This window comes from Artemia sp. Qi Xiang Cuo, chromosome 4, assembly GCF_049724085.1.
Source record: "Artemia sp. Qi Xiang Cuo chromosome 4, ASM4972408v1, whole genome shotgun sequence".
Lineage (NCBI taxonomy): Eukaryota > Metazoa > Arthropoda > Branchiopoda > Anostraca > Artemiidae > Artemia > Artemia sp. Qi Xiang Cuo.
Window position 1 is genome coordinate 16243155 of NC_142797.1, and position 21889 is coordinate 16265043.

The window sequence follows — 21889 nt, forward strand, 5'->3', positions numbered from 1 at the left end:
TTCAACGGGATTGAGAAACTGAAGAGCGCCGACCTCCCACCACCTGGTGTACGTTTCAGAACACCATATGTGCCTAAAAGTTGCACCATGCTTGACACAGTCCCTAAAATACTTGGGACACTCCTTAAAATGTTTGATACAACTCCACCAGGCTTGGCACGTCCCATCTGGTGCACATGATCTGGTGGCACGTCCCATCTGGTGCACATGATCTGGTGGCACGTCCCATCTGGTGCACGGAGAAACTCCTCGGAAATTTTGAATAGTTTGTAATAAGTGCCTGATTAAGTTTTATACACCTCAGCAGAATATTTCTTTTAATTTAGTATCAGAGCCCCCTCTAAAACACCTTGTTTTCCTTTATAAATATGCAAACATAAAAATGTGCTACTATTGAATCTTCGATTAACCTTCTGGCTTCAGGACGATGGAGAATTCAATCTTCTATTGAGCGTGTGGAGCTGTCATGAATGTCCCTCCGTGGATTTAGTTTAGAATTTACAGCTTTTAAACAAATGTGGCCCAACAAACCGGGCAGTTTTATGGACCTCTTTTAAATTACATCTAATTTATGATCCTAAACAGAAACTTGTATATCGGGTATCTAGGCATAAAAACTCCAAGGGGTTTCAGTTTCTCAAACAACCAAAGGCAATAAAGCGTTTAAAGTATATAAACTGACATTTTTTGTTGTGTCTTAAATCTCAGAAAGAATTCAAATACTTTATGCTCAACTTAGTCCATGATGGTTATCATTACTTTTCTTTAATCTAAAAGGTATTCCCACGAATTCCATTTTAACATTGAAATTGTCAATGATCTTCGGTAAGAATTTTAACGTGAAACTTCAATCGGTTTAGAGGTAAAGTAAATATTTATAGAATTTCTACAAAAACTTAAACTTTCTACAACTTAAAAAAACTACACATTATTCGTTAGTTCCGCATAAAATGTGTTTATCATTATTTGTTTCTCAAATTTATTGTATGATGCCTCAAATGTTGTGATGAATTGACTACTTTGAGGCATTCATGTCTCGTGTTAAATGGAATATTCCCTTGGACTTACTTAAAGCCTTACCCTCCCAGTGACATCGATGACTGAGGGAGCATTTACGAATCTTGTCTGAGGTTATATTGCCGTGAACATTGAAATAATCTCCTGTTACGATTCTGCATAATCTTAACTACAATAGGATTAACTTTTAGTGAATGGGTTTTCACATATATATACGCTCGAAGTATATTTCTACGGGGAGGGGGTCAAAATCGCAAAAAAACAGGAATAAGCATTTTCCTAAAGGTGATCGTAAAGGCACCTATAAAGAGTGATGTGTCTTTTTACTTTTCATTTGATCTATTCCGATAAATATTGACTTATTTAGGACCTTTGGGGGGACTTTGGTTAGTCAAAATATATTCAAAATAAAGCGTATGTGGACCATACGCTTAAATTACCAAGGACAGTAAATTACCAAATGAAATTTGATTCTTTGAATTAGCGAAGTGAAAACTAGGAAAAAATTAAAAATTCAAAGTTTATCCAAAAAGACCTCCATATACAGTCATGAAGATTTTGGTAGTAGCTGACACCAAAGTAAATAAATAAAAAAAAAACAACAGTTGTGGGCGAAATCAGCGAAAAAATTAGCTAAAACATATAGTAGCAAACAACTTCTGAAAGTATAGCTTTCCTTCGAAGATATAGTTGTCTTTGAGGATCAACAAATTGCTACTTTAAATTTTATTAGAGCGAAAAGCGTCGTCGAATTTAACTAACTAGTTTTGCTTATTTATCTCCACGTTTGAGCATGGCAACACTGATGAAAATGCGAGTGTTTCAAAAAACTTCCTAAACTTGAAGTGAACGAAAGAAAATCTTATAAAATGGCAGTTTCCAGGTGTGAATAGGCCAAAGATGGGTCAAGAGGGTAAAAATGTTTCCATTTTGATGTCTTTTGTACTTTACTAAAAAAGCTAGGAAACACAAAATTTTTGTAAACAACGCCTTTTGATTTCTGATTAAAAATCCACATTGCCTGAGATTGGTTTTTAAAAATTTGTTTCAAGTTTTGTAAATCTTGGTGGAGATTTTTTTTTTAACAAAACTCTTACTTTAGATTATTAACCTATTTCGTTTGGTTAAGATGGCTTGAAAGTACAGTTTCACGTAAAAGTTCACGTAAACGTTAAGGCGTATACGTCGAAAAAATTTACACTATCGTTTTAAAAAAGGTGGGAAGAATAAACTTTTAGTATGATCCAATGAGAATTGGATAAAACTAAAGCATATATAAAAGAGCCCATTGTTATGAACCTTTCCTGGTTTATAGCATATATTTTATGAATTTTGTAGCAATTAAAATTGCTGAGAGCCAATTGAACTACAGTAAATCTTTAATCACTTACAAATATAGCTACGGGTCCTCTCCCAAATGACGTCAATGACTCAATGGCGTCAGTTGAGGGGAACATATCCACTCCCTCCCCATTTTCATTGAAAAATGCCTTTTCTTGGTATTTTATTGAAAAAATAAAAACAGACAAATTTACCCACATAGAGTTTGAAACCCCATTTTGCCCCCCTCCCCCTCAAATATTTGTCAATTGACATCACTGCACTAAATAAGTAAAGCAAATTACAAACTATGAGGATCGCCATGTACATTTTTTGAAGAAGAATTTAAATTCTTCAATTAAAATTTCCTATTCCACTATGAATAAAAGTATATTTCATCTTTTTCTTTTTTTGAAGTTTTAGGTTAATTTTGTTAGCTTAATTTGCATCAAAACATTTGGATTATAAACAGAAGATAATGAAACTTAGTACTAAATAAATGAAATAATTTATTTTCTAAAAATGAATGAATTTATGAACGAAGGTATGGATGAATTTATTTTCCTAGCTCAAACAATGCATACAAAAACCACAGGCCCACAGCGGACATCTAAGTCCCTAATTATTGGGTTTAACAAACATTACAAATCAACTCTAACATGAATAAAAAAGTAAATGAATAAATATAAAAAAACAGAGCCACAAAACTAGAAAAAGGAGAAACTAGACAAAAAAAAATGAATGCACGGTAAGTAGTGCAGGGAGGGCGACCCCGACATGGGTAAACAAATAAAAAAACAGTACAAATATATGTGGAATACGCTTAAGCTCCATCCTTAAAGCCAAGTAAATAATAATTGATATTTTTTTGGCAAACTATATTGGTTATGTTCAAATTACTCCGTCGGGATTTTGTCTCCCGAATCTATGCATGTGGGATTAATGATATTTAATGGTAAGACATTAACTGTACAGAGCAGCCAACAAGGCCTTATCCAGGGGAGGGGAGTTAGGGGATTTAACCCCTCCCCCCGACATTTTGGCTTGTAAAAACGAAACAGAATAAATATAAACAAATTCTTTATGTCTAAAGTTTTTTACATCCCTCCCCCCAAAAAACCCCTCCCGAACAAAAGTGCTGGATACGATCTTGGTAGCCAATGTGAGTATTTGAGGTTAAGGCATCATAAAAATATTGAAAGGTATATGAAAATATTTACATATGAAAACCTGATCATTTTTTAAAGTCTCCCCCTCCCCCGCTCAAACGGATGAGATCTCTAGAAACACTAACCTGACAATAAGCGTTAGTAGTTTTATTTATACATTCTTTTCAAGAACTAATTTTTCCAACTAAATGCATTTGCGTCAACACTAAGCCTTTAATCCGAAAATCCTCGGCTAATATGATAAGAAAACATTAGAGGCCTATAGTTACATTTTTATCGCAAAGTAATTGCCCTTACACAGCTTTGACATTGTTCATGGAAATAATATCGAAAGATGGCAACTTGGAAAAATGTCATTTTCGAACGCTTCATAAGAATGTTTAATCTTAGTTTATTTTAAAAAGAGAAATACAATAAAGAGTTGCATAATTTTATGTAATTTAGCAACGTTTTTAACGTTTGCTAAATGTTATTTAGCAGCGTAACCATAAAATAACGTCCGAAGAATCAGTTATCTGAAACTGATTACAATCCAACCAAGGAATCATCCACTTTTACCCACCTAGAGTACAATCTGCAACGCGTGGAGCAATCCCACAACAGTCCCCGCAAATTTTGTCATAATTCCACCACGCTTGACATGCGTCATCTGCTGTAGGCTACATGATTTCTGGAAGCCGACAATCCCTCGCACCTAACAATATTCGCAAAAAGTTTACGGAAAATCACTACCATGGCCGTATCGAGGATATTTTTTTTGGGGGGGACAAAAGGATTATTTGTCGGGGAAGGGGGGTATAAGAAACTTTAAAAGCATCAATATTTGTTTATATTCATTTTTATACGTTTTTAGGAGTCGGATAAACATTTCGGGGGAAAGGGGTCGAAACCCCTAGCCCCCCTGGATACGGGCCTGACCACTACGTATTATATATTTACTGGAAAACACATACGTATTTCATTGTATATTCTTCGTTTGTCCACAAGATCCATATGCTGAAAAAACCTAACCCACAACGTTAAAGCGCTAACGCATTATAGAAAGAAGAGAGGTTGGAGCTGACAGTAAGGCTAATTCTAGCTGTCAAGCTTTATCCAATAATTTATGACAGTGGTAATCCTGACCATAAAAGTTCCCATTTGGTTTAGAAGGTACGGGAAAGTTCTCAAGAAAAATAAATTCGCCAGCTGAAGGAGTGGTGTAATCGCAAGGTTGCAGGGGCTGATCCAGGATTTTTTTTAGGGGGGGGGGGGGCAAAATAGGTTGATCCGATAAACTTGCGTTAGGAGCAAGTTTAAGTAACCCAAACTTGAGTTAATTAAGTAAATTACACTGCTTAAGACTACGCTAGGGGGGAAGGCGGGGCGACCCCCTCGCCCCTGGATCCGCCACTGCAAGATTACCAGCTGTAGCATAAAAGTGCTATTTTAGCACTATTTCATTATGTGTAGCACTGTAGCACGCGCTCAGGGTTGCCACTTGTAGCACGAAAGTTCTTTTTATAGCACTATTACAGCCAATTTTTCGACTACAGCACCGAAAATCATTGGGTAGCACGCAAATTTGGGCAATTGTAGCACTTTAGGAACTGACCATGATGGCAACCCTGGTAATCAGTGAAGGCTGCTGAACTATCTGAAGCAGACCGTCCACAGAAGCCAACATATTTCTTAAATGATGGGGGAAGTTAGCCTTAATGATGGGGTGGGGAGAATCACCAGAATTCCTCAAATTCAAATTTCACATTTATTAATTTTTTTCATGTGAATTGACTCTGCAGCTTCGACGCTGCGGAGTTGCGGTGCGGAATCCGCACTGGACTGCGTTTTCCACAATTCGTTTTTCCATTGAATTAACCTACACTTGTAAAGAAAAGCAACAGACAACGTCCATTCCATGACATATAGTCTATATTTTCGTTTTCTTCATTGCAATAAGGGCCGAGGTTAATTGCTTTAACCGCAACTAGGTTAGGTACGAAATTGGCACCGCATTTTCTTTTTCCACAACTCACCTACGGGTTTACATTTAAGGTAATTCAGCTGTGCATAGAATGAACCTTAAATAAGTAACAGAGAACGCATCTTCCAAGAAAAATAACCTATATTTTCTTTTTTTTTTTTTTACTGTAATTTGGCCTAGATTAAAAATTGTTTATATCAAATTTCAAGCGGAACTTTTTCCTATGATGTCTTATCTTTTCGGTCACCTGTGATCCAGATTATTAAAAATGCAGACATTCTTGTTTTGATTTTGACAGATAACCTAAGCCACTTTTATTCTACGTTTTTTGGTACTGGTGCATTATGCGGGCACCGCTATATGCTGTATCAAGGAAACCAGTCACGAAACCCGTCAAACGGGCTATTTGCAAGATACCGCTATAGATAAATGATTGCAAAGCGTGGTTTCTCAATGAGTTACAATATTTAAACGAAAGTTTTTTGGGGTTTAGGGGGGGAAAGTACATAGGTTAGGCGACGTATTTAGTATATGATATACTTTATCCCCCACCCCCACCCCTAATGTGCAATTTTATAGCCCACATTTGTTTCTAAACTAGCCTGTTATATTTTCATCCTATTTTATTTTATTTCATTAGCATTAACCAACATACAGTATATATCGGTGCCCGCATAATGCACAAGTACCCTTTTTTCAAAGTTTATTAACTTGCGGGGAAAACATATTTAGATTGCTGACGCACGAAGGGATAATGAGTGACAATCTTGGGGGGCTCTACCATTTCGACTAACAGTCAAAAGCACTAAACGTCATAACATCTAACCGTCAGAACCACTAACCGTCATGACATCTAAAATTTTTTATAAGTTTATATAATAGTAATAAGCATGTAATGGTTTAGAAATAAATGTCGGCTATATATTTGCACATCAGGAGGTGAGGGTAAAGCATAGCCTATATTAAATACGTAACCTAACCTAACCTAGGTACCCCCTCCCCCCGATAAACCCCAAAAAACTAAAGTTTTAAAATTTTAGATGTTATGACGGTTTGTAGTTCTGACGGAGTTTTTTGTCGATGTTATGACGGATTTTGTCGATGTCCTAACGTTAGTGCTCCTGACGGTTAGATGTTATGACGCCTTCCCCAATATTGGGTATAGGGAATATTCAGGGAACAACAATAGGCTATAGGGATCAGCGAATTACATGCAAAATATACCAAACTGGCTAATTCTTTCCAGGAGTTTTAGGAAAGCAACACAATTTACAAAATCTTTAGTACTTGCTAAGAATCCAGTAGTCACGCGATAAGTGAAGTTTCGTTAATGCTAATAAAATAAAACGAAATAGGATAAAAAAAAATAGTAGTTCGAGAAACAAATTGGGGCTATATATTTGCACATTACAGGGTGGGGTGGGGGTAAAGCGTAGCATATATTAAATACATAACCTAACCCAACCTAGGTACCTTTTAGGCCCTCTAAACACCCCAAAAAACTAAAGCTTAAATATAATTCCCGGAGGGAGAAACCCTTTTTTTATACAGCGTCTCATGATTTTCCAGGTAATGTCTATCTCATCTTCGCATAGAGAATCATTATACTCCCCCCGTTCGATTCAAAAACAAGTCACCGTGCTCCTTCCTCCCAAACGAAACTGTCCCTTGAAATTTCTATTCATTTCTCCAGCCCGAGGGAGGACTTACTATCAGAAATCACGTCACCAGGTTGGCACGTATCAAGCTTAGCCAAAGTGTGCCAAGCATGGCGTAAACTGTGCCAAGCGCGGCGGAAACCATGTTAAGTGTGTTCGAAACTATGCCGAGTGTGGCAGAACTGTGTGGCACACTTGGCGTTCTGAGATGTACATCAGGTAGCGAAAAGTGGACGCCCCCTCACCCAGCCACGAGAAAAAATAGGGTAGACTTAAACAAAACTATAGCCTAGATAATTCTCATTTACAAAGAGAAAACACCCCCCACTTTATTCAAATTCTTTATCCATCTGCAGGCATAAATTACCCTAATACCAATTTCCGCCCCATTAATATAACTTCCAGTGGGAAGAAATATAATATTGAGATTTTTCTCTTTAATGACAGAGAAACAGCACCAAGCTCGGACCTTAAACCCTGGGTTTGGGAGTCTGATTTTCTACCTAACGAGCTATCAGAGTTTCTCAGTTTGTTTTAAAGCTTTAACGTATCTGTTTATAAAAATAGGTGTTTTTCCATAAACGGGCTTTCTTTAGAAATAAACTTACCAATTATATAGGTAATTATAGTTTAAACTTCAGAGTACAAAATGAATGGTGGGTTCAGTTATATTAACAGGGATATTCTCGGGGGGGGGGCAAATATTAAAATACCAAAGAGACTAACTAAAAATTTACTGCAGCACCAAGCCACCTGAGGCTTTCACAACTTCGCATGCACCTCCTCCATCCCAACCTACTCAAATCTTTACTCTTTACTCCAACTCATGAAGTTCACTTTCCTTAAATCCTCACTTAAGGTCTCTTCCCACCCCATTTCGGAGCGACGGATTTCTTTCGCTTTATGTCACGCTTTCTGTTGTTCGACAAGATGCACTGAAAAGGTAGAATTAAATTATAGGTACAGGAAAACATGAACAAAACTCTTGAGTAGACAGCTGAGGGAAGTTAGCTTCAGAATCAAACAGTTCGTGGTAACGAACTGTAAGTAAGGAGCGACCCGGCTCAATAGCAACTGAACCTCTAAAAAACGGAATTTTGATACCAGTAGATAAATCAAAAGAATCGATTTTTTATGCGGATTTCAAATATATAAGTCATACCCATCAAAAGTTACGAGCCTGTAAAAAGTTATTTCTCTTATTTTTGAAAAAAGGCGGAAACACCCCCTAAAAGTGATATAATCTTAATGAAAATCACACCATGAGATTCAGCGTAAAAGCAAAATCTACTGTAGATGTTTCAAGCTCCTATGTGCAAAATGTAGAATTTTCTATTTTTTGCCAGAAGAAAGATCACGGATGCGTGTTTATTTGTTGTTTTTTTCCAGGGGTGATCGTATCGATCCAGTAGTCCTATAAGATAGTGAGAGGACTCATTCGGACGGAAATTAAAAGTTCTAGTGCCGTTTTTAAGCGACCAAAAAATTGGAGGGCAACTTGGCCCCCTCCCACGCTCCTTTTCTCCCGAAGTCACCCAATCAAAATTTTGAGATAGGCATTATGTTCAGAATAGTCGAAAATCTAATAAATATGCCTTTGAGGATGACTCAATCCCCCACAGTTTCCGGGGGAAAGGCTAAACTTTGCCCCTTGTTTACATATCCCCCGCAGTTTCCTGGGGAAGGGCTGAAAGTTATGAACTTTGCCCCTTGTTTACATGTATTATTGGCTATTGGGAAGTATACAGACGTTTTCAGGAGGGATCTTTTTCTGGTGGGGGTGTCAGAGGAGGGGGTTACGTGGAAGGATCTTTCCATAGAGGACGTTTCCTTTGGGGCAGGGACATTTCTATGAAGGGGGTGCCAGTTTTCCCAGCACTATTTAAAAAACGATAAGAAATTAAATAAAAAAACAGTTTTTTCAACTGAAAGTAAAGAGCAACATTAAAACTTAAAACAAACAGAAATTATTATGTATCTGAGGGGTCCACCCCCTAGTCAATACCTCGCTCTTTACGCTGAAGTTATTTTTAATACTTTCAAAAGAGCTATCTAATCTAATTAAACGGCCTTTGTGATTCAGGGATTTGTGATTCGAAAAAAATCGAACTTTAGCGTAAAGAGCGAAGTATTGACTAGGGGGCGAACCCCTTCATATACGTAATAATTTTAGGTTAATTAAATTTAATGCTGCTCCTTACTTTCAGTTGAAAAAACTTGTTTTTTGATTTAATATAGTTCAAAGAATGTATAAGTATCGATAAGATGACAAAATTTGGATGATCGCCAAAAATAATTTGCTGAGCTTTCTCAGGTAGGATCAGTAGGCTATCTATAGGACAAGCCAGGCAAATTATGTTAAATCAAAATTTTGTCCGTCTAATCTACATTGCCTTGCAGATCCTCCTTCTAAGAACATTTCTGCAAACTCTTTTGACATTTGTCTCAAAAGTGTGAAAACCTGAGATACGACCTTTAGGCAGGACAAAGACGGTTTGCTTCATTTTTTCTGAAGATTTTAACGCCAAAATTTTGTGCATTATTTCCTTGTTGTCGTGGTATTCTCCATACTTGCAAAAAGCTCAGCAGAATGCGCATCTGCTACGGGCTCAAAAACGTACATTGTCTAATTCTGCTTCAAATTCATAAATGTCTAAGAGCTCAAAATTCTCGTCAACCACCCCTTGACGTCAACCCCGTAACTTGACGAATCACACCAATAACCTGTAAATTTATTTATTTACTTTATTTTAACCTATTTCATATTTCTAATAGGCTATTTGAATATGGCCGTCCAACCGTAAGAGAAAGTTAGTGATTCAAATAAAATTGTAAAAAATTGAAAATAAGTAAATAAGTAAAAATTGAAAAATTTTAGGTACCACTAAAATGTTAGCCTACTTTTGCATTGGCTCATTTTTAGCCTACTTTAAAATGTTTTAAAATGCTTACTTATATCGTTCCTAAGATTACATCAGTTTACTTTACCCCCTTCCCTTAATGAACAAATATTCAGCCCAAACCCATAAATACTCTTTGCATTTTCAATAGCACGATTCATTTCGGTAAATCTTCTGATTAACGTAATACTGAGATAGCTAAGAAATAGACATACTTTTGGAATCAAAATTTCAACTTGAATCTGAATATAACACCCTTTTGCGTCAATAATAAAGTTTACCCCCACCTCCCTAATATGCAAATATATACCCTGAATTGTATATAAGCAATGAATTTTCCATTATTTTTGGCAAAATTCAGTGCATAAATACAATTTAGGGCATATATTTGCACTTTGAGGTAGGGTGACGGTAAAGTTCATTTCTGACGCAAATAAATGTTATATTTGTATTAAGAATGAAATTCTATTCTAAATGCATACCAGTTTCTTAGCCATCTCAATGCTACATTGATTGGAAAATTTACCGGAACGATTCAGTTTATTTAATTTTAAATTCCTTACAACCCAAACTCTTCGTCTACCCCCATAAAATTCAACCAATTATATCAAAACCAATATATTTGTTTATATATATTGTATACCATACCCAATGTATGGCCGACCATAAGGCCGACCAACAATGAAAGAACTTAATTACAATTTCTGTAACAAAGAGTAACATACAAAAAGCACCAAAAAAGAAAAGAATAATGTTCAAACAATGACTCTGGTCCAAACTTCAGACACGACCAAAATTTGTCGATTTCTGAATCTTAAAATCTCGGACTCCTTTTTACCACCATGAAAGTCGACCAATCGCACTAGATCACCTATTAATTTATTTATATTCGCATTTCTTTTATCTATACTTCAATTTAAGCAAATAAATATGACAGTCGAACTCTAAGAGAACTTAATTGCATAGTCACTTACCAAGGGCTTAGAAAATTCCAAGAAATAAAAATTCGAAACAACTACTTAGATCTGTTCTCCAGGCTCGACTGAAGCAAAACTCAAGACAAATCAGATTCCCTATTAAATCTAAGCACCCTAGACATTTTTATCGCTTTATAGGCCCAAGTGTATGAAATGGATTGGGCTGTTGCCTAAAAAGACCCAAAACCATAATTATTTATCTCAGTCTGCATTATGACCAGGGTAGGAGACAGGGTGGTATATGACGGGTTGACACAAATTTACTGTATTGTAAAAGATGACTTTTATTGTCAATAGAATAGACATTTTTAGAATATTGCTTGGACTCTTCCGGTTCTTTGGAAAAATCGTTCTGCGTTATGCATATTGTACTGATATTTAGAGTAAAATCATCCCAAAAAATATTATCTATCAGTCGTTTAGAAAAATCAAGAAAAACATATCGATCAGAGGATATTAGGAACACTGTTGTTCAGAAGATTATGCTCTTGTACAATAATTAAATAAAAAAAAAAACAAGTTTTTTTAACTGAAAGTAAGGAATGACGTTAAAACTTAAAACGAACAGAAATTATCCCGTATACAAAAGGGGCTATCCCCTCCTCAACGCCTCGCTCTTTATGCTAAAGTTTTTTATTGTTTAAAAAAAATAGAGTTGTGAGAAAGTCAAACTTTAGCGTAAAGAGCGAGGCGTTGTGGAGGGGACGGCCCGTTTCATATACGGGATAGTTTCTGTTCGTTTTAAGTTTTAACGTCGTTCCTTACTTTCAGTTAAAAAAAACTTGTTTTTTTAATATTTAATTTTTGAACGTTTTTGAATTAATGCAGGGTTGGATTTTGGCTCACCGTACACGGATAATTGAAAAAAATTTGCATATTAATTTTACTTTTATTTGGTTAAATGGCTTTTCTCGAAACTTGTTTAATTTTGTTTACGAACGTTTTTATTAGTAATAAATATACGTCACTTAAGAATTAACTTAAGTAACGACTTCTATATTGATAGATTTTTAATACGTATATTAGGGGGTTCGCCCCTAGTCAATACCTTGCTATTTAAGCTAAAGTTCGAATTTTGTCCCAATTCTTTAAAAATGACCTCTTAATAACAAAGGCCGTTAATTAGAATAAATAGCTATTATGAAAGTACTAAAAATTCTTTGGCTTAAAGAGCGTGGTATTGACTAGGGGGTAAACCCAATCATATACGTAATATTTTCTGTTCGTTTTAAGTTTTGATGTTGCTCCTTACTTTCAGTTGAAAAACTTGTTTTTATTAATTTCTGATCTTTTCTTTAATAATGATGGGAAATCCAGTGCCCCCTTCATAACAATGTCCCTTCCCCCATGAAAACTTCCCTCATGGAAAGATCCTCCCATATACCAACACCCCTGGGAAAAAAAAACAAATAAACACGCATCCGTGATGGCAAAAAATGCAAAATTCCACATTTTTGTAGATAGGTGCTTGAAACCTCTAAAGTAGGTTTCTCTTATACGCTGAATGTGATGGTGTGATTTTCATTAAGGTTATATAACTTTTAGGGGGTCTTTCCCCATTTTTCCTAAAATCAGCCAAATTTTCTCAGGCGCGTAACATTTGATAGGTAGGCCTAAGAGTAAACTTGATGAAACTTATATATTTGAAATCAGCATTGAAATCTGATTCTTTTGATGTATCTATTGGTACCAAAATTCCGTTTCTTAGAGTTTCGGTTACCATTGAGCCGGGTCACTCTTTACTTACAGTTCGTTACCACAGACTGTTTGATAAGAAACACAAGCTAAAAAGGAAAAAGAAAATCATAAGCACTTGAGCGTCAATGCCTCACAAATCAGGTCTTCTGAAAGGATCATAGTCAGGTTTATTTTAGAGAAGGGCCGAGTTCAGTTCCCGGTAGGAAGGGGTGGGTAGAAGCTATGCCTGGACGGACTTAGGGAGTGTCTAGAAGCACTTAAAAATTAGTGAGGCCTTTTAAATTGGAAAACAAATTAGCTACAGTTTTTTATGCCTACCATAAAAAAAAGAAAAATCTATTATTTAAAAAAAATTAAAAAAAAAAAAAAAAAATTAAAAATATAAAATTTTAATAAAATTACATTAAAATAAAACAACAACGAGCACTTGAGCGTCAATAATAAAAATTAGGTCTTTTAAAGATCAAACTCAAGCAATCTCTTACATAAGGGCCCAGTTATTTTCCTGATGGGGTGGGAGGAGGGACGGGGTAGGAGCAGTTCCCACTTTTAGGGATGCTATAAACACTTACAGAAAATGAGGAAATCTTTTAAATTAGGAAATAAATTAATTAATATTTTTGCTGCCTTCCTTACAGATGCAAAGAACTAATCCTTGAACACCTTCACTAAGGGGTTGAAAATAATTTACTGACACAATTTTTCTTTGGAGAACCTCGACAAAACGTTTCACCTATTCTCGATTGCAAATCCCGTATTTGTAATATTGTTGTTTAAGAGATTATATTTATGCATAATAATAAGCGAATAAAGCTTAAAAAAACAACACTTGAGCGTCAATAACATACAAGTGAGGTCTTCTAAAATAAGAGTGAGGTTTTTCTCAGAGAAGGACCTTTTTCGTTGCTTTCAGGGGGGGGGGGGTAGAAGCAGTGTCAGATAAACTTTGATAGAGCCTAAAGGCACGTAAAAAATTACGAGGCCTTTTAAATTAGAAAGCGAAATCAGCTAGCATTTCTTATTGCCTACCATAGAAATATAAGAAATAATTAGTAGAAAAAAATAATAATAAATAACAACAACAACAGCCAGTACTTGAGCGTTGATAACACAGAAATGGGGTCTTCTAAGAGGATCGTAGTCCATAAAATTTTTATAGAAAGGCCCAGTCCATTTCCGGAGTTGGGGAGGTAGAAAAAGTGTCAGACTTACTTTGAGGTAAGCTAAACCTTCATTAGGGGGGGGGGGGTGTATGTGAAAATAATTTAGTAACACAATTTTCCCTTGGCGAACCTAGACAAAATAGGAAAACTCTTGAATTTGCTTGAATTCCTCTACGAAATTTTTTTATTTGTCTCACTTTCTCTTTGGCGATTCAATTTTTCATCTCTGTGGAATTTTCTGGGAGAAGTTATCAGCCGGGTTGGAATTTTCTGGGGGAACTTTCCGTGGGGGGGGGGGGGTATTTTCCGCTAGAAAAATTCTCCATTGAGGAATTTTCCGCGGGAGAAATTCTCCATGAAGGAATTTTCCAAGGGAGAAACTATGTATCGGGGGGGGGGGGGATGGTCCAGGAAATATTTTCCTAAGAGGGGTTGATTTCCAGCATGATTTGAAAAAAACGATCTGAAATTTAATAGAAATCTTTTTTTAATGAAAGTAGGTTAAGGAGAATTTTCCAGGCGGGATTGTCCGCAATAAATTTTCCAGGGAGGATTTTCAGAGGGGATGGAATTGTTTGGTGGAATCCTCAGGGGGGGATTTTCTTTCCTGGGGGATTTTCCATGGAGGGGACGTTGATTTCTTGGCCCAGTTTGAGGAACGATCAGAAATTAATTAAAAAAACAAGTTTTTTTCAACTGAAAGTAAGGAGCAACATTAAACCTTAACAAAGAGACAGTATTCCGTACATGAGGGGACTGTCTGCTCCTAAATAAATAAATTCCCATAAATCATCTAAGAGGGATAATTTAATATTAAATTATTCAAATTCAATAATTTCATAAACATGAAAAGTGTATTACAGACCAAACTTTTTCCGAGTGGGTGAACACTTAAAATTTAAATTTGTAGTAGTCTCAGTGAAGGTTATCTCAATGGGGAAAATATATTTTTCAAAATCAAGGAGGATGCAAATTTGTCACTTTTTCTAATTTTTTCATTGAAAATACCAAAAAAGACATTTTTGATAAGAAGAAATACCAACCACAAAGCAATTTTTCATGATCTGGGGAAAATCTAGGGAGCAAACGCCCCCCTCCACAATTGACGCTATTGAAAATAAAGAGATTATGAAAAAAAAACTCAGTCGTGGTATCTTCTATTCTGCCTATATATGAATTAAGACAAGAAGATATCTGGACTCTGCAATTTTTATTCAAACCTCCTAAAATGTAAGATCCACATGGCCCGTATTAGACCATTTAGGACGGGGCTTTGTGCAGTGCTAACATGCAAGTGTTACGCTCTTATATCTAAACTTTGCCGATTCGTACCAATTATTTATGGGCGACTCGTGAAATACAAGGGTCGTTTAGTTAGAATAAAAAAACTTTTTTAAAGTAATAAAAAACTTTAGCATGAAGACCAAGGGATTGAAAAGGGGGTAGCCCCCTCATAAGTGGAATAATTTCAATTCATTTTAAGTTTTGATGCCGCTCCTTACTTTTAGTTGGAAAAACTTTTTTATTATTTAAATGCGAACAAGATGCACTGTTGGGGAAATAGTGGTCCGTAATTTGATTTATCAGCAAGGGTGACTATAAGGTGATGGAGGCAATATACGATTTCAGAAGTATTTTTAATGATTGATCGGTCGATGAAGATTTAAGGAATTATTTTTTTGTAAATATTTACACACATAAATAGTTTTAAATTTTTATCTTAGCGCTGGTTGTATGCATACTTCAGCTATTTCCCAGTCCAAACACTTAAAAACAAAATATATTGTCTGGACGACAAGAAAATATTTTGTCATCAATAAATTTATTTTGACGAAAAAAAAAAACACGAACATATTTTTACTGGAATAATCCAAAACTATTTGCTTGCAACGCACAATGACGAAATAAAAAATAGCCCATTTTTTTATTCTAATAAACGCCATTTCAAAAAATTCATCTATTTTTTTCCGCATAAGGAGATGGGGACTTTAGATTTCACAAAGATCGGGACTTTAATTAAAAGTAATATTTCTTAGTCTAGTGATGTGAGTGTTAGTGAAGGCTTCATTGATGAAAGATGGTCTGGAAACACAATGGTTATCGAGCCATGTACTATGCTGGAACTTGAAAAGGTTATTAAGACAATTAAGACGAATTCTGACAGGATAGATGGCCTAAGCCTTAAAGCTGTTAAAGCTGTTGCATGCTATTTATTACCATCTATTTTATTTTTGGTTAATCTTTCAAGGGAGAAAGGCCAATTTCCAGTTACTCTAAGGCAGGCAAGGGTCATACAACTGCACAAGGGTGGAAATAAGCAAGAGAAGACTAATTGAATACCAATATCAATCCTACCTTTATTTTCAAAAAAATTTGAGAAAACTATGCATGGGCGACTATATAGATATCTTGAGTCCTTGGGATTACTATGCAATACTCAGTTTGGATTTAGAAATGGCCACTAAAAAAGTCATGCGATATATCATTTGGTTGATAATATCAACATTGCATTTGAAAGTGAAAAGATTCCGTCAAAATTTTTTACGGATTTTAAAAAAGCTTTCGACACGGTTGATTTTGGATTATTGCTCCGTAGGACATAGTGATTTGGGTATCAAGGATAAGTGTCTTCAGTGGTTTAGATCCTATCTGTATGGAAGATCAATGCGGGTTGCGATTAATGATACTACAAGTGCTTCATCACAAGTAATTGTGGAGTTCCACAAGGATCTGTTTTGGGACCACTTTTATGTCTAGTATTTGTTGATGCGTTAAGATTTTATTTTCCTGGTGTAATTCTTACAGCATTTGCAGACGACACAGCAATAACAATTGCAGAGGCGAACATTATAGATCTCGTAGTTCGCACAAATAATGTCCTGCAGTGCCTGAATACATTTACTAGTCTCAGCTTTTTACGTGTTAATTATGTGATTTTTAGCTGTACCAGTGTTGTGATTAATTCTTTGGTATTTACTTTGTTTGTTTTATTATTAATCAAGTTTTTGAAATCAGGTATTTGGGGTTTTTTTGGTTGTAATTTGAATTGGAAAAAACACAATGAACTTATATCGTCAAAGGCAGCAAGAGGCCTAGTTTTACTTCGTTGTTTTCATAAAAAAAATTTCCGGTTTCAGTTTAAAATAATATTTATGTTACGATTATCCAACTTATTTTGCATAGGGGTGTGCTCTTTGGGCAATCAATTTTTATGCTAATCATAGAAGAATCCAGACGATTCAGAATAGAGCAGTTCATCTTTTGGGGGAATGTGCTAACTTTACTGACACTTATTTGTTATTCCCATTTAAAATTTTTTAATATTGGTCAGTTACGGGATCACCAGTTATTAACAATGGTATACCAATGTTTAAATGATGTTTCGCCAGCTTGTTTTGTGGACATGTGTTTTTGTTAATTCTGATTATCATTCTTATCATGCTAGGAATGTGGATAAGCTAGTATATGAGAAGAAAAATCAGCCCATGTGTTTAATCATGTAAGTGTAACCCTCTTGAATAACCTCCCGGACAGCATTACGGGCTCTTGTCTAGTTTCTTTATTTAAGTCAAATGTCAAAAAGTTCCTACTTGGTGAAGATGCAAGGCCAGAGCAGGTCCCTTATGAGGGTTTAGACTTTTTATTTTCTTCTTTTGTCTCTTTCTTCTTTTATTTTTTATTCCTTCTTCTTGTTATTTTTCTTCAATTTGCTTTTATTATTTTTATTTATATGTTATCGATTATGTGAATTAATTAATTAATTGAGTAACTACACACCGGTTATTTGGCCTTCTAGTAGTGGCTATGTTTGTTTAATTTGATTTGTTGTTTTGTGAATTTATCAATAAAGGAACCTCATTTCTCTCTCTTCCACGCTATTAAACCCTAAGTAAAGAATAGTACATGTTCCGTGGTAAGCCAAGCTATGAAACTGAGAGTTCAGGAAAAACAGGTCAAACACAAGCCATTCTTTACACTGGTTCCAAAATTATCTTTTACCAAGATGAGTGTCCACTTGATTTCATGAGGGCAAAGAAAAACAGTATTATCAAACTTTAATAATAATCATACTAATTATCTTACTAGGTCAAAGAACCATGTCGCCTTTTCAACTTAACCTTCCAGTTATGATGACAAAATAGTATCGATCCTGGACGATTATCATAGGCAGCACGCTAGCGCTGCCTAAGTAAAGAACGATGTGGGCACAATGTATGTTTTCTCCACCCGGGCACTTCGTATCGAAGGAGTTGTCGTAGAAACTTCGAAAAGGGCTCATTCGATTGGAAATTGGAGTGGCTAGTGCCCTTTTTAATAGTCAAAAGTAATTGGAGGGCAACTAGCCCCCCCCTACGCCCATCATTCCCCCAAAAACATCCACTCAAAATTTTGAGATAGCCATTTAGTTCAGCGTAGTTGATTTCCAGTTAGAAAATAGGTTTTTGAGGAGGACACTCCCCTACAACCCCCAGGGCAAGGGTTTTAAGCTACATCTTGGGGGAATATAAGGTTTTTATAGAAGGCGTTGTCGTAGAAATTTCAAAAAAGGCTGATTCGATTGGAAAATCAAAGGACTACTAAACTTTTTAATATTCGAAAGTGATTGGAGGGCAACTAGCCCCCCGACGCCTATCCTTTCCCCAAACAAATCCAATCAAAATTGTGAGATATCAATTTTGTTCAGCGTAGTTGATTTCCGGATAGAAAATATGTTTTTCAGGAGGACACTCCCCCACAACCCTCAGGGAAAGGTTTTAAGTTAAGCCCTGGGGGCATATAACGGTTTTAATAGAAGGCGTTGTCGTAGAAACTTCAAAAATGCTCATTGGATTGGAAATTCAAAGGGATAGTTCCCTTTTTAATAGTCGAAAGTGATTGGAGGGCAACAAGCCTCCCCACGCCCATCACTCCCTCAAACCCATCCAATCAAAATTTTGAGATAGCCATTTTGTTCAGCGTAGTTGATTTCCAGATAGAAAATATGGTTTTTAGGAGGACACTCCCCACCAACCCTCAGGGCAAGGGTTTTAAGTTATGCCTTCGGGACATAAAGGTTTTTATAGAAGGCATTGTCGTAGAAACTTCAAAAAAGGCTCATTCGATTGGAAATTCAAAGAGCTAGCACCCTTTTTAATAGTCGAAAGTGATTGGAGGGCAAGTAGCCCCCCCCCCCAAGCCCATCCTTCTCCCAAACACATCCAATCAAAATTTTGAGATAGCCATTTTGTTCAACGTAGTTGATTTCCAGATAGAAAATATGTTTTTGAGGAGGACACTCCCCCACAACCCTCAGGGAAAGGGTTTTAAGTTAAGCCCTGGGGGCATATACGGTTTTTATAGAAGGCTTTGTCGTAGAAACTTCAAAACAGGCTCATTCGATTGGAAACTCAAAGGGCTAGTACCCATTTTAATAGTCGAAAGTGATTGGAGGGCAACTAGCCCCCCCACGCCCATCATTCCCCCAAACTCATCCAATCAAAATTTTGGGATAGCCATTTTGTTCAGCGTAGTTGATTTCCAGATAGAAAATATGGTTTTTAGGCTGAAACTCCCCACCAGCCCTTAGGGCAAGGGTTTTAAGTTGTGCCCTGGGGGCATATAAGGTTTTTATAGAAGGAGTTGTCGTAGAAACTTCAAAACAGGCTCATTCGATTGGAAATTCAAAGGGCTAGAACCCTATTTAATAGTCGAAAGTGATTGGACGGCAACTAGCCCCCCCAAGCCCATCATTCCCCCAAATACATCAAATCAAAATTTTGAGATAGCCATTTTGTTCAGCATAGTTGATTTCCAGATAGAAAATATGTTTTTGAGGAGGACACTCCCCCACAGCCCTCAGGGTAAGGGTTTTAAGTTATGCCCTGGGGGCATATAAGGTTTTTATAGAAGGTGTTGTCGTAGAAACTTCAAAACTAGCTCATTCGATTGGAAATTCAAAGGGATAGTGCCCTTTTTAATTGTCGAAAGTGATTAGAGGGCAACTAGCCCCCCCCCCCCCCACGCCCATCATTCCTCCAAACACATCCAAAACAAAATTTTGAGATAGCCATTTTGTTCAGCGTAGTTATTATCCAGATAGAAAATATGTTTTTGAAGAGGACACTCCTTCACAACCTTCAGGGCAAGGGTTTTAAGTTATGGCCTGGGGACATATAAGGTTTTTATAGAAGGCGTTGTCGTAGAAACTTCAAAACAGGCTCATTCGATTGGAAATTCAAAAGGCTACTACCCTTTTTAATAGTTAAAAGTGATTGGAGGGCAAGCAGCCCCCCCCACGCCCATCATTCCCCCGAACACATCCAACCAAAATTTTGAGTAAGTCGTTTTGAACAACGTAGTTTTAAGTTCTGGAAATTAGGTCTTTGAGGATGACAACCTTCTCACAGCCCTCAGGACAAGGGTTGCAAGGGGTATATAAAGTTTTTATAGAATGTGTTGTCGTAGAAACTTCAAAAAGGGCTCATACGATTAGAAATTGAAATGGCTTGTGCCCTTTTTAATAGTCGAAAGTAATTGGAAGGCAACTAACACCCCTTCTACGCCCACAACTTTCTCCAACATATGCAATCAAAATTTGGAGACAGCCATTTTGTTCCACGCAGTTATAATTCAGGAAATTATACCTTTGAGCAGGTCACTCCCCCCACAGTCTTCAGAGCAAGGGTTATAAGTTATGCCCTGGGGGCATATAAGTTTTTATAAGTTAAACACATCCAATCAAAATTTTGAGATAGCCATTTTGTTCCACGCAGTTAAAGTTCAGGAAATTATACCTTTGAGCTGGTCACTCCCCCCACAGTCTTCAGAGCAAGGGTTATAAGTTATGCCCTGGGGGCATATAAGTTTTTATAAGTTAAACACATCCAGTCAAAATTTTGAGATAGCTATTTTGTTCCACGCCGTAAAAGTTCAGGATTCTATACCTCTGAGCATGTTACTCCCCCCCCCAGTCTTCAGGGCAAGGGTTATAAGTTATGCCCTGGGGGCATATTAGCTTTTATTGAAAGATTTGTCGTTGAAACTTGAAAAAGGATTCATTCGATTGGAAATTCAAAGGTTTAGTGCCCTTTTTAATCGTCGAAAGTGATTTGAGGGCAACTAGCCCCCTTCTCTCACCCAGCTTTTCCCCAAACACATCCAATCAAATTTTTTAGATAGCCATTTTATTCAGTGTTTTGAATTTCCAGATAAAAATTATGTTTTTGAGGAGAACACTCCCCCACAACCCTTAGGGTAAGGGTTGTAAGTTATGGCCAGGGGGCTTATAAGGCTTGTACTGAACTCGTCATCTTAGAAACTTACAAAATGACTCATTGGATTGGAAATCGAAATGATTAGTGCCCTAGGGTTATAAGTTATGCCCTGGGGGCATATAAGGTTTTTATTGAAATGGGCAACTAACCCTCCTCTCACGCCCACCATTTCCCCAAACACATCCAATCAAAATTTTGAGATATCCATTTTGTTCAACGTAAGTCAAAAGTTCAGGAAATTAGGTCTTTTAGGATAAAAATCCCATCAGAGCTTTCAGTGCAAGGGTTGTAATTTGTGCCCTGGGGGCATATAAGGTTTATATAGAAAGGTGTTGTAGAAATTTCAAAAGGGGCTCATTTGGTTGGAAATTGAAATTGCCATTTTTAATAGTCGAAAATGAGTGGAGAGTAATTAAGTCCCCTCTCACGCCCTCCATTTCCCCAAATACATTCAATCACAGCTTAGAGATAGCCATTTTGTTCAACGTAGTTGAAAGTTCTGGAAATTATGCATTTAAGGATGACAAACCCCCGAGAGTCCCCAGGGCAAAGGTTGTAAGCTATTCCCAGGGGTCATATAAGGTTTTTAATGATAGAGTTGTCGTAAAAACTTCAAAAGGGGCTCATTCAGTTGGAAATTGAGAGGAATAGTGCCCTTTTTAATAGTTGAAAGTGATTAGACGGTAACTAACCCCTCTCTCACGCCCACCATTCCCCCAAACACATCCACTCAAAATTTTCAGATAGTCATTTTGTTCAACATAGTAGAAA

At 36.5% G+C, this 21889-nt stretch overlaps 1 protein-coding gene across 1 annotated transcript in view; it reads left to right on the forward strand.

The window, feature by feature from the left end:
• The window catches only part of LOC148952819 (fibroblast growth factor receptor-like 1), a 110979-nt gene extending 94778 nt beyond the window's left edge, over positions 1 to 16201 (forward strand). Inside the window, exon 6 of the mRNA XM_089087788.1 lies at positions 15902 to 16201. Within this exon, the coding sequence (XP_088943914.1) occupies positions 15902 to 16201 (300 nt within the window). The remainder of the gene's footprint in view (positions 1 to 15901) is intronic.
• Positions 16202 to 21889: the final 5688 nt, after the last annotated feature.